Source organism: Eptatretus burgeri, chromosome 1 (genome assembly GCF_056783735.1).
Source record: "Eptatretus burgeri isolate ZD-2024b chromosome 1, Ebu_testis_v1, whole genome shotgun sequence".
NCBI lineage: Eukaryota > Metazoa > Chordata > Myxini > Myxiniformes > Myxinidae > Eptatretus > Eptatretus burgeri.
The window spans coordinates 77,493,783-77,511,123 of NC_140961.1; the positions used below are offsets into that span (position 1 = coordinate 77,493,783).

Here is a 17,341-nt window from a genome sequence, read left to right on the forward strand (position 1 = left end):
CGAAGATCTCTCCTTTGCAATGTCTGTGTGCCGTTTGCTTCCCACGTGCTTCCGAATATCATCGCGACCTCCGTGCTCAACTGAAATATCAACGCTGCATTCTGTACAATACGCATGATGAATTCCTCTTTCAGACTTTCGAATACACGGGTATTGGAGACTGTATTCGGTCTTGTACTTCTGAGACCATTTCTTGGTCTTCGTAAGCTTCTTTTCTGCCATTTCGTAATCAACATCGAGGGCTTGAAGCGTCGGTAACTTCGAAGTCGATGTTCCACAGCTGCAGCGCGACTCGTAGAACTCTAGCGGCTGTTAAATTAAACACCGCACGGTGGTCGCGACCGCCGGGCTGGTACGGGGCCCAGCTGCATGCAGTGAGCGTATCGCATGCATATACACTGTGCATACATACCGCATGCACTGTATTGCACACAAACCGCATGCACTAAATCTCAGTGCATGATCGCATAAGCGAGATCCAGACCCAATGTTTCGCTGCTCCTCATTTGAATTTGCAATTTTTTACGTACAATTTGGTAGCAGCGAACGTTATGGAGTTACCACATGCTATACGTAGCAGACGATGCTTTTCATTCAATTCTCATACTAGTACATTCTGATTAGTGAACAGTGCAAAAATATCAAAATTTCGGGAGGATAAGGATAGTGATCGTAAGGGCGGGAGTTTGGGTGAATTTTCGGAAGCCTCCCGATGAAATCGGGAGGGTTGGCATTGCTGCTGTCTCTGTCTGTCTGTCTCTCTGTCTGTCTCTCTCTCTCTGCCTCTCTCTCTCTGCCTCTCTCTCTCTGCCTCTCTCTCTCTGCCTCTCTCTCTCTGCCTCTCTCTCTCTGCCTCTCTCTCTCTGCCTCTCTCTCTGCCTCTCTCTCTCTCTCTCTCTCTTTCTCTTTCTCTTTCTCTCTCTCCTCCCCCCCATCACCCTCTTTCCCTCTCTTCCTTCTTCTCTCCCCCTCACCCCCCTCCTGCCTTTCTTCTTCTCCCTCTCTTCTCTCCCCCTTCCCCTCTTCCTCCCTTCCTCCCCTCTCATCTATTTTGCTGTTTCACAAGCCTATATTTTATTGACAAAAACACCTTGGTTTGATCATCAAAACTATCCTCCCTGCATGCACAGACATGCCACAAACTATACGAACATCTTGAGGGAAAAAAAAAAAACCTCATTGTGTCATGGAACCATTTCCTTATCCTTTCTCTCACAGACAAGTCAGGACACGGATATTTTTTTTTCTTATACATGTATTTGTTTTGAGTATTTTAAAGCAAAACTACATGATTTTAAACTTGAAATGCATTTCTTTACATTCCATCATATCAGCACTATTTCCAAAATACAATGCAATATGTCAACAATTTAGGGGTTTTCCTTCAATTTCTAGATAAATAAAAACAGAATATGCCCAGAAAATGATCTTAAAGCCATTGACTTTATCAGAAGCTAATTTTGTGAAATTATTTATCGAACACATTAAAATATCTATCTATTTATTTTTACTAAAAAATAAATACAGGTATCACTGCTTTTCTCAAATCCTTTCATTTTAAACCACCATTGAGCAAATACGATATCAAGTCTGGTGATTGTGTTCCCTGTTTAAGCCTTTGTATAATAAACATCACTCTTCAACACATTTTAATCTGAATGCCAAGTCGTTCTAAAGCGTGTTCATGTTACAATGACCACGTAGAGTCAATTCATCTTCTACATTTATGATTGAATGAGAGATCTTGCTGCATTTCAGCCTCCCATATTTGAGAAACGTGTTTTACAAAATGTAACTCCACACACACACAAATAGTGTAACATCACAGATTGGATGTGACGAGCGATGCCAAGAAACCATGATTTCCGACAACGTGAGCAAACTGCACATAACATTGCAGTTTGAAGTATCAAGAAAAAAAAAAAACAGCCAAGGTGGCATCACATTCCAAACCAAAACTTCATTGTAATAGCAAACCTTTTTTGGTTTGTCATTGTGTCCAAAATATTTGCTTCCAAGTTGCATGGAGAATGCATCCTATTGCAGGGTACTTCTCTTCTCAAGGGCTGGGTTCAGAATTCTCAGAAACCCCATTATTTGCTGTCGGTCCATCATTCAGTGTTTTGTTTTCCCATTTATAATGGCAGGTTTAGTTGTTGTCTTGATAACATTTAGAAGTACCATATCGATTATAGACTCTCCCAGAGGCCTAAGTTTCAGCCTCCTGCTCCCACAAACCAAAAAGAGTAAGATGATGCTGGCTTTATAGAATAGGATTTTAGGAGCTAACCAAAAGGCTGTTCTTGACCAGGCCATTGTGGCAATGAACTCAGAAGCTCATCATTTTAGTTGCATCACTGGGTTAGCTGTCCAACAACACGCAACAGTGTTTTGTTCTCCTCTCGCAGCTGTTCGTTCTCATCCTCGAGGTCATCTAGTTCCTGTGGTAACACACAGAGCATAGACAATGGCAATGAATAATGGTGTGACCACCACTCCTTTACCAGGGATCATACGGTGTAACATTTGACAAAGTTTTGTCCAGATATATCACGGTGACTATCCTTCTCGAGCAAACTTTTTATCAGTGGTCACCATCAGCAAGGTGAGAGGTAAGATCAACACACATTCTCATGTCAAGTTTTGTTCATTTTTGCACTTTGTTTATCACTTCTACCGCAGACTTCTTTGCATTAACACTGTTCAGTTTATAATACTTTTTGCTTACACTGGAACGGGAAACTCCGGGAGCTAAAAGGGTTTTTGGTTACAAGTATTCCTTTTTAGAAAGGAATGATATCAAACTGGACAAGAGTGATCGACTATGCTGTATGTAACCATGTTAATTCGAGACCTGACCGTCAGCCCCGCAGCTATTTCATCACTACGCCTCCTGTCATTCGATGCTGAACATTTATGCTTATTGTACAGATTCCTGGATTAAAAACAAGTATGTTAGATGTCTGACACCAAATGCATGGAAATTAAGGACCACAACATAAAATTGCTCAGATTAATCTGGGACCAAAATTGGACGGCCGTCTAGTCTCGGTTCCAGCCGAAGTGTGTAAGGGCTTTCGATGGGATGGTCGTCCTCAAAGTGGGGGCATTTCGTAGTAATAGCACAAAGCAGGAAATAGAGATGCATTATGAAATTAGGAGCATTTTTGTGGTCCTTGAATTCCAATGATGTTTTGTGCTCAGAATTTGCTTTATCAGACGACGTTAGTCTGCTGCGAACATGTTTCGTTAATTTCTGCACAACAACGCCCAGACTGTTTTTCATCAACAACACGAAAGAACATATCGATTGAACAATAATTGCTGAACATTATTATGGGTGTTACATTTCATTTGTGGTTGAAGTACACTATATGACCACATATAATTATTTTGTCAGGCCTCACGAGGGTTTTTGTTTTTTTTCAGCTGTCGATCATGAGTAAAAGGAACACCACCTTCAAAGTGTCCATGTTGGATGGGAGGACTTCAATCAAGACCCGATACAAAACTGGGCGAAACCCCACGGCAATCACTCCGTCCGCTGTCTTCTTTGTCAGGAGATCGTGAGCATTGCTCAGAGGGGGAAGGACCAGCTTATCCATCATTCCAAGACTAGTACACATATCAAGCGAAGACAAAACAATTTGGGTGATGTTCGAAAATTGAAGCGACTCGTGAATATGCAGACCTGTTTTGCTCGTGTCAGCGTGGGTGCTGACGATGAACGGGAAGACTGGCAAAAGCGGAGCTTAAACAACAATGTGACCTATGCGGAAATGAGGTGGTGTGCCAATGTTTCAGTGAATAATTTGTCCTTTTGACTCTCAAATTCTATGATCACTACATTTCCTGATTCAAAGATCGCGAAAGAGTTCCAATGCGCTTCAGATAAGACAGCGTACGTAGTTTTGGACAGAATGGGGCTGTATATGCATACTCTAATTGAAAATGAAATTGGGAACTTTGCTCCAGCATACAGTATTCAGGTCGATGAGGCAACAACTGCTAAACATTGGAGACAGTTCGATGTGATCGTCCGTTACTGGCCAGCAAAGAGTGATCGTGTTCATGTCGAACATCTGGAGTCGTTTGAGATGGGTCATGCTGATGCTACTAAACTCAAGGACAACATTGTTCGATCTCTCAGCGGTCCTGTACCATGACAAGTTGTTGCAAATTTCCTCCGATGGACCGAATGTCATGAAATCTCTGCAGAAAAAGGCTATGGAAGAGATCAATCCAAAAATGATCGATATTGGCACGTGCAACTTGCACAAAAGCCATAACGCCTTTTCTAGTGCATTCAAAAAATTCGGCTCCGAGATCGAATCTATAGGAATTGACGTATATCTTTTCAAATACTCAGCTGCTAGGAGAGAAGACTACGAGGCTATGCAGAAATCCAAGGGCATTAAAGGACATGTCTTTGTCTGCCATGTGTCTTCGCGATGGACGGCATTGGAAGACATCACATAAAGACTGATGGAGCAACTTCTGGCTTTGACAGAGTATTTTCTCAGAACTATTACTGACAAAGAGAGGGAGAATGACAGAATCAAGAGGATCTGCGGTGTTTTGAGTAATAAGCTTCTCAAGTGTGAACTGCTATTCATGAAATTTGTCCTGTCCATGTTCAACCGTTTCAATAAGTTGATACAGAGCGAGGGCCCACTCATCCACATTCTCTACGATGAAATGAACACACTGATCCTATCGCTGATGTGACGCGCCCTGACCGAAGGAGCTATTGGTCGAAAGACTGGAAAGCAACTTGGAAGCATCAATCTAACGAATCACGATGTCTGGCTTACAAAAGTGGACATCGGAGAAGCGGCTTCATGGGAGATAAAAGCCATGAGAGAATCCAAAAGGATATCCGAAGGGAGTTATCTGGATTTCTTCAAGAGAGCCAAACTGTTTTATTCAGAGGCGATTGGTAAACTCCTCAAAATATTCCCAATGGACAACCAGCTCTTGCATGACTCTCATCAGGAGGTTCAAATTCTCGCCAAAAAAGGAGGGCTGAAGCACTGTTGGCGGAGGGCATGACGATGCTCGACAATGCAGTGAAGGGAGAATCTGAGAACTTATTCACCAAAGTTGCTGCTGCAAATGCTACCATCCAGAATGCCCAAAAAATGCTAGATGGAGCCAATAAAGAACTGAATAACCTGAATAAAAAGAAATAGCACTTTCCTACCGAGCTTTCTGATGAACTGGAACCCCGCTATTACAGAATGAGTGACATTGTGGAATCTCTCGGACTCTCTGGAAAATCCTCTATTTCTCTTTGCCGATGACTCCACCCTCTGCCGTACCATCTGTCATCCCTCAGACCGGCAAGCAGCAGCTTCTTCGCTCACTGCAGATCTGGATAAAATCACAAACAGGTCCAACACGTGGAACATGTCTTTCAATCCAGACAAATCTCACACTCTCACTATGTCTCTTCGAAAGGACCGTTTAGAAAACCCTCCCATCCACTTTCTCAACAATCCTCTGGAAGAAGTCTTTTCTTTCAAGCTTCTGGGTCTCACTATCTGCCATGACCTTTCCTGGGAAAGTCACATTTCCAACCTCGCCTCCAAAGCCAGTCGCCGACTGGGAATCCTCCGTCGTGTAAAGTCCTTCCTTGGCCCTCTTGAGCTCCTGACCACTTACAAAGCTTTTGTCCGTAGCCTGATGGAGTACTGCTCGCCCCTCTGGGCTGGTTCTCCTGCCTCCCACCTTTCTCGGCTTCACGCTGTCGAAACCAGGGCATTTAAGATCATCGGCATCTCCCGCAATGAAGCTGAGTCTTTGGGCCTCTCACTCAATCACCGCAGGTTGGTCAGTGGTCTTTCTGTCTTCTACCGACTCCTCTCCAGCCTTGCCCCCCCCCCCTGCGATTTGTCCCCACCACATTTCCACAGGGCGCTCAAGGTCCGCCAACAACCCCCTTCTGGTAAAAATACAAAAATCACGAATCACTGCTCATCTTCACTCTTTCATTCCTCTTTTTTCCCACCTTTGGAATAAACTTCCTCACTCTATTCTTTCCCATTCTTCCCTCCAGGCTTTCAAAACAGCTGTTCACCACCACCTCTTATCTTCCCCCATCCAAATCCTCGATCTTTTCTACCCCCGATAATCCACCCAAGCCCACTTCCTTCAATTCCCCTGCTTTCCTTCCTGAAAGTCCCTGTAATGTCCATCTTCTCTTCGCCATGTTCCCCGTCCCATCCCCATCCCTTCCACAGTTCACCTAATGTGTCTGTTCCCCACTGTTTTGTCCCTTGCACTCCCGTCCCTCTTGTCTCATGTCTCCTTGCTGTGAGTTGTGTCGAGGCTCGTATGAGCCTCGACAAGGTATACAAAAAAAAAAAAAGAATGTTAAAAAGTGATCCTGGCTTGTCCAATCTGTGCGTCTAAAACCCCATAATATATGTGACAAAACGATTTTTTTGTGGCGTGACAGACTGGAAATTGCCCGTATGATCCCTGCTTTACCCACCTGGTCATATAGATTTGGTCTTTGGGTTGCATGAGGAACATATATTTTGGTACGAGTCCATGTTTGACTTTCAGGTCAAAGATAATTTGTGTATCTATTTGCACTTTTGGAAGAGACCAGGAAGTTGGAAGGCAAAATAATTAAGTCATACATGTACCAACCTGTTACAATATGTACATCAGGGGAATTTTTTTTTTACTTTTATGTGGTGAATCAGGGTTCACTGTATGCAACATGTCTGTTGTACTGCACTCACGCGATTAAGCAAAGTGATGTCCGTGCGGAGTTTTCGTGCATTCTGCTCGCACTCTGTGAGTTGCTGGCCGAGGTATTCACGCTCTTTCCGTTCATGAAACAATTCCTGCATGATAAGCTCACTTTGGATTGCAACAACACTGATTGTATTCATACAAAAATATGCAATTTGCTGACTGTCTGTTTGCATGTGTGCAGCCAATGCCCTAACCCTCGCAGCTCGAGTCCACATGAGATTGTAAATCAATGGCATCTTTATTTGCCACAGAGACGTACATAACAGCTCGACATACCAAGCACTCGACTTCCCATTCTTCTCGAACACTTCAAAAACAAGGGAATTTTGTCTTTAGTTCTGGCTTTGTGTTTTGGGATAGTAAAATAAAATATCAAATAAAGACCTCTTGAACAAAATCAAACTACAGTGTGTATGGTACAGACTCAGAAAAGATACTGAATTGCAGACTGAGCATGCCACTGGACTCTCTCCCTGCGAGGTTGTACAAAAAGAGGACGTGTGGGTATCGATGTTCGAACACGTCCATTACACCATGACAGATTTGGACCATGACATAACTACATTTTATCACCGTAAGAAAATGTACAAAAATGGTTTAACCATATAACCTAAAAAAAATCCAAAATCTTGAAATGTATCCCTTTCAAAATGCAAAAACCAAAAAATGTCAAAATTCCAGACATTTTTAGCTATTTTAAAAACCCGGCCAGACGGACATTTAAGGGCCGAAAAGGAGGACATGTCCGGGAAAAAACTAGACATGGTAACCCTAATGTATAATTATGCTATAATGGAGGTGGAGGCATAATTGGTCCATGTCGCAACGTCATATTATTTCTAGTTCTATTGACATAGGTGCATTTTATGGTGTTCCTGTCCTGTCTATTCAGAGAAAGCATTTGAATTTGCCTCCAAAGTTGCCCTGAGGGCATTTAGACATCAAATACAATGTGTAAGATTGCCATTTAATATTTTCCAAAGCATGTCGGGCAGGCAGATTACCCACTCCCGGAAGGTCATAAATGAGCCAGCTGGCTTTTCCTGACAATCTGACAGTGAGGTGGTTATTTTTTTGAGACTCAGTTTTCCAAAAGCTTCCGATCCAAATTCTGAATATTGCTTTATTCAATCAGATTTGAACCCACTCACTACCTGTGGGATACTTGTGTTCTTCCGACTTAACCACCATACTCGTGTAATCCTGATAACACCTTGGTTTGCAATCTCTCATTAAAATTTCTATATCTTAAATGACATGGTTTTATTGTTGGTCTGGGTTCACTGAAGAAAGCAAAAAAAATTCTTTACATTATATCAATGTTCTAAACATAACCCGTTGAAACTGGTGTTACATTAACTTTGCTTTGAAATGATGGACACATCAAATTCAATCAAACCATTAAGGCATAATTCTCGCTGTTGATACACCTACGGTTGAAAGCTCACCTTCTCCAGATCTTCCAGCCGTTTTTCCAGCGCCTCATTTCCCAACTTGCGATGAGAAGGGGAGTTGGCTCGTTCTCCTGAGGACACCTGTCTCCCTGAAGCTTCTCGAACACTTTCATCCATTCCGGACACGAAAGCACTGCTGGAAGAAAAAAAAATCATTAAGAATGAGCCCAAATATAACGTACAAGGCTGCTTTGTCTTTTTGCCTGACATTAAGAAATAAACAAACATTAATTACCCATATCCGCATCCTCCATTGTTTTCATCGTATTTGATGGGTTTCTATCTATTGATTAACTTTTTGAGTATGGATTACTCAGTAGATGACATTATAAATTAAACAAAGTCGTGCATTGAAGCATTGCTGAAAGCCCAATTTTAAATCTGGTTACCATTCTCATAAAGGTCATTGACTTGCTCACAATTAGAGGTAAACACAGTTCATTGGAGCTATTGTCATGCATTTTCATTTGATTTAGAGCAATTAAGAACTAAAAAGAGCAATCAGAGATCGCAGACCCCAACCAGGACTTGTTTTTTGTGTTTGTGTAGTTTTGTGTACTGGTGTTACGTAATTAAAAAGAGAAATAATTAGAACTGCCGCTTTATAGTTGCTGGCAGTGATGACCAGGTACCAAGACGTCCCGCATTGATGCAACTTAACTTTGATCGGACACCCGACATTGACCCATGACGTTATTTTATTATTGTTCATTATTCAATTGAATTCAGAATGGGATTAAAATAAATTAAATTCAAATTAAATGGAAGGCCAAACAGGTACAGACCTGCATTGGAGTAATCAGAAGGAACCTGAACAAGCAAAAAGCAAAGATCAAGTCATCAGGAGGAACCTGGATAGGATTCGCATTTCAGCTGTTACTCCTCTACCCTCAAACAATTCACGCACAACCAAGTGAGCCTTATTTAAAACAAAAAGAAAAAAAAAAGAACCCATATCAAACAATTAAATAATTCTGGCTGCCAGACCATGCGACCAATCAAGTTGAATTTTAAAACATGTATTCGCCATCTCCACGAGATCATAAATCTGAAGTTTAACGTCGATTGATTAAATGCTTCCAAATAAAACATTTGCTATTTTTCTTCAGTCCATTATGGCTACCAAACCATGTGACCTATCAATTATTCCTAAGCAAACTTGTACACCAATGGCTTGGGGAACATTTGTGTGACGTTTCCCCTCGATTTGTCCAGCTGTTCTGGAGAATAATTTTTTTATACGTTTTAGGGTAAATCCAATATGGCTGCCAAACCATGCGACATATGACATCATCTGTGACCCTTTTGTTACTCATGGACAGGCAGTCACACTTGTAAAATATCACCTCAATCTGTTCAGCCACTTTGGAGAAGAAGATTTTTGAAGGTTTGTTGTTTTTTTTTTTTTAAACAATATGGCTGCCAAATCACATGACTGATGATGTGATGAAACTTTTTCTGTGGACTATTTTATCCCGAGATGACCCTCAAAATTTATCATACTGATCAGATGTAGCATTCTGTATATGCGAATATAATGTCATGAAAAAAAAATCTCTTCTTCCCCATGAGTATTTGCATTAGGCCACGTTTCAAATTCTTCCTTGGTGCGGTTTCAGAGATACAGAGGTGCAAAGTTTTTCCATTTTTCTAAAAGGGCTGCCACACCATGAGGCCTATAATGTCATAATTATCATCAAAACATTCTACATGAGTATTCGCACCAATGGTGAATTTTTTCTCAATCCGACAAGCGGTTGCAGAGAAAAACACAAATTCTCTGTAGACAAACAGACAAACAAAAAAACAAGCAGTCATAGACTGGTACTTACGAAATAGTCAGCTTGACCTCTGACCTCTAAAAGCTGTCTCTCGAGAAGGTTGCGACGCAAACCAGAAGTTTCTACGATGATTCTGTACCAAACCATCAAAAATCGAATGTTTGACCTCACTTTGACCTTTGACCGATTTTGACCAAAATCTAATCAGCACTAGCCATCACCCTCCTGAATCACGTGGTGTAATTTGACATTGGTAGCTTCTTCTGTTCTCGAGTTATCGTGCCTACAAACAAACAAACACACACACACACACAAACAGATGACGGAAGTCATCAATATACTTACGAAATCTAAATATTTCGTAAGTAACAAAGGGATTCAAACACAATACCCTCTCCTTCAGTGAGAGCAAAAATAAAAAAAAACCTTGCCAAAAGGTGACCACGTGTGACTTCTTTAAGGTCACACTGAGGTGAACAGAGCTGCTATCCACCAGGAGCGACTCCTTGAGGAATATCTGCCTACGAGAGATTCCGATGAGAATCGTTCTACAGAGTAACCATGAAAAAAAATATGCGTTTGCCTCATAACGTCACCAAATGACGTCATAATGTCTCAAGCTTGACATATCTAGAAAGCACTCATCGAGGTGTTCAATTTGAGGTACTACACGATATGGTTCCTAAAACTTGAAAATTTGACCTTGGGGTCAAATATGTTTGACCTTAGGCACTAACCATGAAGGTCAAGGCCAATTGCCACCAAAAATTAATCAGCTGAGCGCCAGTCCATGAACTATATTCCCATGAAGTTTGAAGACGATCCGATCAAAATTACTCAATAAATAAGGGTTTCGTCGACTCCCCTGATTTGCGACAAAGTGACCTTGACCTTTGACCTTCAAAATTTTATGTGCTGAAAGGGACCTCGATAGGCCTCCGATATGCGAAGTTACAAAAATTTCCAATGATAACTGTGCTCTGCAGAATTTTTTATACGTGATTACAGAAAAACAAAACAAAAATAAAAAAATTAAAAACATACAAGCTGACTCACAATATCTTGCAAAAACTTCGTTTTGTCAAGATAAAAAGAAGAATATTAAAATCATACACCTGATATGTATGCACTGGCAATACAAACTTGCAAATGGCTGATCAATTTGAAATTGCAATCTGGTTAACCACCACAAGGTCTAATAACATAGCCTTGTGATTGGTTATCCAACTTGGCCCACTCCACATTTCCTGCTTATGTTAGTGGGGGCACGGTGTTCCATGTTGTTGGCCCAAACATCGGGTCATTCAACATTCCATACATGTAAAAAAAAAACAACATTTTTAATTCTTGAATCGAGAATTTTTCAAGTTATTCTTCACCATTGAAAACATGAATTTGTTAATAACTTATAAAAAAATTCAAATTAATTAAACAACAAAGTAAATGGAAGTTATTTAGAAGATAAAAAAACAATAAATGAGTAAAACCCCCACCCCCCCCCCACAAAACCAGACTTTAAAATGGTGTTAATTGGGGATTTTTTTCGTACCGTGCCGAAACCAGAATACTGATGGCATTTCCCTGCTGGACGGCCAAGCTCAGTCACCGCTTGAACCAGACAAGTTGCTGGATATCACCAGTGGATGCAACGAGCCTTCCACTGATATCACTAATGATGTTGGGTGGAGATCGGCCATACACTCCAATTGTTTTGATGGTGATTGGTTCGAATAAATAAGTTTGGCTGAGGCCAGCGTATTTATTGCGTTTTAGAACTTCCGCATTGGTGACAGCCACTCCAGCTGTTGAGGCTGTATTGTAAATGTGTGATTTGGCTAAACTGTCAACACAAGTGCAATCCCGGGTTCAGCTTTTTCCATTCTTGTATGGGACAATGATCAAGCCATCCCGGCGGGTGTTTTCGCCAACGTTTACACCAAGGGGTTCCAGGACAGATGGTATACCTACCCCATAAATGGCATGTTTGACCACATTCACATCTGCATATGTTGGAAGCAACCTTCATCCTCTCCATGGACCCTATGTTATGTCGACATTTTTACATTCTCTTTCAGCATGAAACATCGAAGCTGTTGCTTTGACTGCTGTCCAAGGTATGCATGCCAATGGTGAGTGATCAGTTTTGGGGGAACCACATCCCCCATCCCTTCAAGGCATTGGTGCGAATGGTGAGTCATCGCCCTGTACTCTCCGCCAATCGGAGCCAGAGATACTGATGACTAAGCCAACCAATGGGGCTCAGATTACATTTCACAGCATAACTGATGAACCAATCTGTCAATTTTACATCGACAAGCTTATATATACACACTTTCTCACTTCCTGGTGCTCTTGCTGTATTTCAACATTGAGAAGTACAGCATGAAGTGCTTTGGTTAATATGTCGTGTTTGTTTTCTTGTATTATAAATCAAAGAAAAAGCCGCGCGCGCGCGCGCGCGCACACACACACACACACACACACACACACACACACACACACACACACACACACACACACACACACACACACACACACACACACACACACACACACACACACACACACACACACACACACACACACACACACACACACACACACACACACACACACACACACACACACACACACACACACACACACACACACACACACCTCCATTGGGACCATACTCTGTGCAGTGTTGCTGCTGCCTAAGCAGTCTCCTGGGCTATATTGGGCACAATCCTAGATGGGTCGCCACTCCAAAACAGGATACCAGCAAGCTGGTACTCATTTTGCCGACCTCGGAAGGATGACAGGCTGAGTCAACCCCACCTGGTATTAATTCAACAGCCAAGCAGGATTTGAATTCAGGACACTAGGATCACAAGCCCACCACTCAAGCCATAATACACACATCTCGCTCTTCCAGATATACACAAGTTGGGTCACCCAATCAAGATTGGGTAGTTCAGACTTTGGTAAACCATCAAGGAGATAGATGTTTAAAGCTGTGGTAAAAATTTCCTTGTTTGAGGTCAGTTTCTCCTCAGTCTCATGTTGTTGAGCAGCTTCATGTTGGTGGTTTTTTTCGATGATTTTCACACACACACACACACACACACACACACACACACACACACACACACACACACACACACACACACACACACACACACACACACACACACACACACACACACACACACACACACACACACACACACACACACACACACACACACACACACACAATTGCCTTGCAGGATGGGGGAGGGGGAGATGGGGATTTTCTTTGTGCCCATGATCTGACCCTGGGTACACCCAGCATGTATGCAATATTTTGTGGAGATTGACCCAGCCATACAAGCGACATCTTAAGTCGGCTCTCCACCCTTGCATGGGGGTGGGGTGGCGGTTGGGCCCATGACCTGACCCTGAGTACTCCCAGCATTAATGCAAAATTTGGTGGAGATTGCTCCCACTGTGCAAGCGATTGATCCAGCCAGTCTTTTTGTTTTTTCATTTATTTTCAGAAATCAAAGAAAATGCTTCACACACACACACAAACGCATATACATATATCTTATTCTTTCGGCTGCTCCTGTTAGGGGTCGCCACAGCGGATCATCCGTATGATCCGCATAGTGATTTGGCACATGTTTTACGCCAGATGCCCTTCCTGACACAACCCTGGTCGCCTCTTACGACACAGGGATATGGTACACCTATTTTAACCAGGGTATACATATACAGAGATGCCAACTTTTGGAAATCAGAATAAGGGAGGATTTGCAACCGACACCAAATAATGTGCGCTAAGCGCACATCTCGAGCGCGGAGCGCTCGACCCTTGCGGCGGGGTCCAGGGCCCGCCTTAGGGCCCTGGAAGCTCTGGGGTTCTAGACGCTCTCTAGTGCCCTCTGAGCCCTATTTTGGAGCATTTAACATGTTAAGAATTCCCACTTTTTGAACAAAAAAAGGGGAAAATTGTGCACTTTTTAATGTTACATGTATGTTAATATTAGTAAGTTAGGGGACAATCAAAGATTAACAAAAAGCACAAAAGAAGCAATATTTTTCTTACCTTACTGGCTGGTACTACTGCTGCTTGCTTTTTCCATGGCAGCTTTGCTGAGTGACAGCTGTGTGGCTCTTTTAGCCCTTCTGATTATGTCTTTGCTGTATTCTCTCTGGTAGCAAGGGGTGCTATGAGCTAGTTTTTCAATTAAGAGAGCTTCCAGGGTTTTGACACTCAAATTGGGACGAAATTCAGTATGATTCTTCCGTACAAGACTGAGTGCCCGCTCACATGATGCGTTCGAATGAGGAATGACCAAGATTCCCTTCATCACTTTGCTCAAATTAGGATACTTCTTGGCACCAGTGCAGGGATCTGTGAGCTGTGAAATCCGATGCCACTGCTCATCCACTCTCACTGTCTCAGTAGCAATTGTAGCTATGGAGGCGTCTGCCTGGTAGTGAGCGAATTCACTCTCAAGACTGTCTATGTCACTATCACCGCCACTGAACAGACAGGGGAATTTCTTGATGAAAAACTCCACACAGTCAAACCCCACTTCTTGGTGTAGCTTAACATCCAGCACCTGAGCATGCTTGGCTAATTCATCATCTAGTGGCCAGGTTTTGAAGATGTAATTGCAGGCATTCACATAATATGAGCGAACTGCACTGAAGAAACCTTGGATGTCTGACTCACTCAGAGTGAAGGTGGATTTCTTGAGACTCCTTTGTTCCCTTATATACAGTTTGGCATCGTTCCCAATCATGAGGTCCTCATCATTCTTCTGATGATTTCTGTCAGAGAAGGGTACATTTACCAGAGCAACCGATGACACCGATGGTTTCAAAAACCGTACGAAGATATCTTTCAGAAGACCATTCAATTCTCCGTGCAGGAGATGAATACAGGGTTCGTCTCTTTGGAGCAGAAGATTCCCCTTCTCAAAAAGCTTGTTAGCATATCGAAGGAAGAAACAATAGAGTTTTGTTTGTGGAGACAAGAACATCCTGTTGACACGTTTTTCTCTAGATTCCTGCACAGTGTTTGAGGAAGATGCGCTTTTAGTTGTAGAACTCGTAGTACACTTAGCCGCAGGGCGATCACACTTGCGTTTACTGCCAGCAGAAGAGGTCAGACTCGTAGTACCAGATCCAATTTTACGTTTGAGGAGAGAGCTTGAGGTAGGTGCAGCCAAGGAAGAAGACCTCTGATTCGAAGGTTTTGCTGAGCTTCTATCAAGTGATTTGGCAAAAGCAGAACTTAACTTGGGTCCTTCTTTGCCTGTAGATGGGACTATCACAGTCTTTCTCGACTCTGAAGGGATCTGCTTTGTAGATGAACGTGATGAAGGGCCGGTGATGCTACCTGCTCTCAGCATTGGTTTTGGTGCTGTCCCTGCTGTCTTCTTCGCAGCAGATACTGCAGTGGTAGTGGTGAATGCTGCTCCACTAGTGCTTGATCCTGCAGTGCCAGTACTGGCAGTAGATACAGTGCCGTCCTTCTTGCTCGTTGTTAGAGTCTTGGCTACAGTTGGTTGCATTTTTCTTCGTACTTCTTCTTTGAAGAAGAGGCGAAGTGGCTCCCACTGTTCAATCAGCCTGTCTAGGCACTGACCAAGGGACAGCCACCTTGTTGCGACATGCTTCAGAATCTTGTGTGTCGGGGCATCACAGAGTTCTTGCAGTGCTTTCACTCCTTTGACGCGTTTACTACTTTTGTCCAAGTAGTAGTAAATATCGATGAGAAAGTCATCTAATTCAATGGGTAAGGCCTGAGCCGCCTTCTTGGCCGTATTGTGCATCATATGGCAAGGGCATCCCATGATGTAGCACTGTGGATATAAGCAGCGACTCCTTTGTGCTTGCCCACCATGACAGAGGCATTATCAGCACAAAAGGAAACACAATTTCCCCACGGAATTTTCCTGTCACTGAACTCATGATCAAGCAGTTTGAAAATGTTTTCTCCAGTGGAATCTTGTTTGCACGCAGGCAAACTTAGCAAACCTTGCTTCACAATCCCAGCACTGTTGTCATAGTACGAAATCAGGACAGGATATAGCTGGGCCTCACCACTGTCATTGCTACCGTCTGTAGCTAGGCTAAATGGAGCTAGTCTAGCAATATCGGCAATAGATGAAGCAGTAACATTTGACAACTCACCAATTATTGCTGAAGTTTTTGTTCTTGCACATCCATACTTTGAAGCAACTTTTGAATCTGGAAACATCTTTTGAAATAGAGGTCCAGCATGATCTGAGACTGATATGGGCAAGTTATGTTCCACAATAAATCCACTAAAGAGAAGTTCTGCTCGGGTAACATCCTCTTCCTCGCTTGTCCCTTGTTTGGTGAAATAATTCAGAAGTGTACCGGTACTTGTGCTCGAAGATCTCTCCTTTGCAATGTCTGTGTGCCGTTTGCTTCCAACGTGCTTCCGAATATCATCGCGACCTCCGTGCTCAACTGAAATATCAACGCTGCATACTGTACAATACGCATGATGAATTCCTCTTTCAGACTTTCGAATACACGGGTATTGGAGACTGTATTCGGTCTTGTACTTCTGAGACCATTTCTTGGTCTTCGTAAGCTTCTTTTCTGCCATTTCGTAATCAACATCGAGGGCTTGAAGCATCGGTAACTTCGAAGTCGATGTTCCACAGCTGCAGCGCGACTCGAAGAACTCTAGCGGCTGTTAAACACCACACGGTGGTCGCGACCGCCGGGCTGGTACGGGGCCCAGCTGCATGCAGTGAGCGTATCGCATGCATATACACTGTGCATACATACCGCATGCACTGTATTGCACACATACCGCATGCACTAAATCTCAGTGCATGATCGCATAAGCGAGATCCAGACCCAATGTTTCGCTGCTCCTCATTTGAATTTGCAATTTTTTACGTACAATTTGGTAGCAGCGAACGTTATGGAGTTACCACATGCTATACATAGCAGACGATACTTTTCATTCAATTCTCATACTAGTACATTCTGATTAGTGAACAGTGCAAAAATATCAAAATTCCGGGAGGATAAGGATAGTGATCGTAAGGGCGGGAGTTTGGGTGAATTTTCGGAAGCCTCCCGATGAAATCGGGAGGGTTGGCATCTGTGCATATATATATATATATATATATATATATATATATATATATATATATATATATATATATATATATATATATATATATATATATATATATATATATATATATATATATATATATATATATACATACACACATATATATCTATATACATACACACATATATATCTCTATACATACACACATATATATCTATATACATACACATATATATATA

General features: G+C 42.3%; 1 protein-coding gene across 2 annotated transcripts in view; it reads right to left on the reverse strand.

The window, feature by feature from the left end:
• Positions 1-1,597: 1,597 nt before the first annotated feature.
• PAWR (pro-apoptotic WT1 regulator) overlaps positions 1,598-17,341 on the reverse strand; it is a 116,423-nt gene continuing 100,679 nt past the window's right edge. The window contains exons 4-6 of one of the 2 annotated variants that reach the window (XM_085889050.1): positions 8,217-8,358; positions 6,753-6,857; positions 1,598-2,441 (exon numbers count right to left, since the gene is read on the reverse strand). In XM_085889050.1, the coding sequence (XP_085745176.1) occupies positions 2,355-2,441; positions 6,753-6,857; positions 8,217-8,358 (334 nt within the window). In that variant the 3' untranslated portion in view covers positions 1,598-2,354. The remainder of the gene's footprint in view (positions 2,442-6,752; positions 6,858-8,216; positions 8,359-17,341) is intronic. The other variant, XM_085889059.1, reaches the window with a different exon arrangement.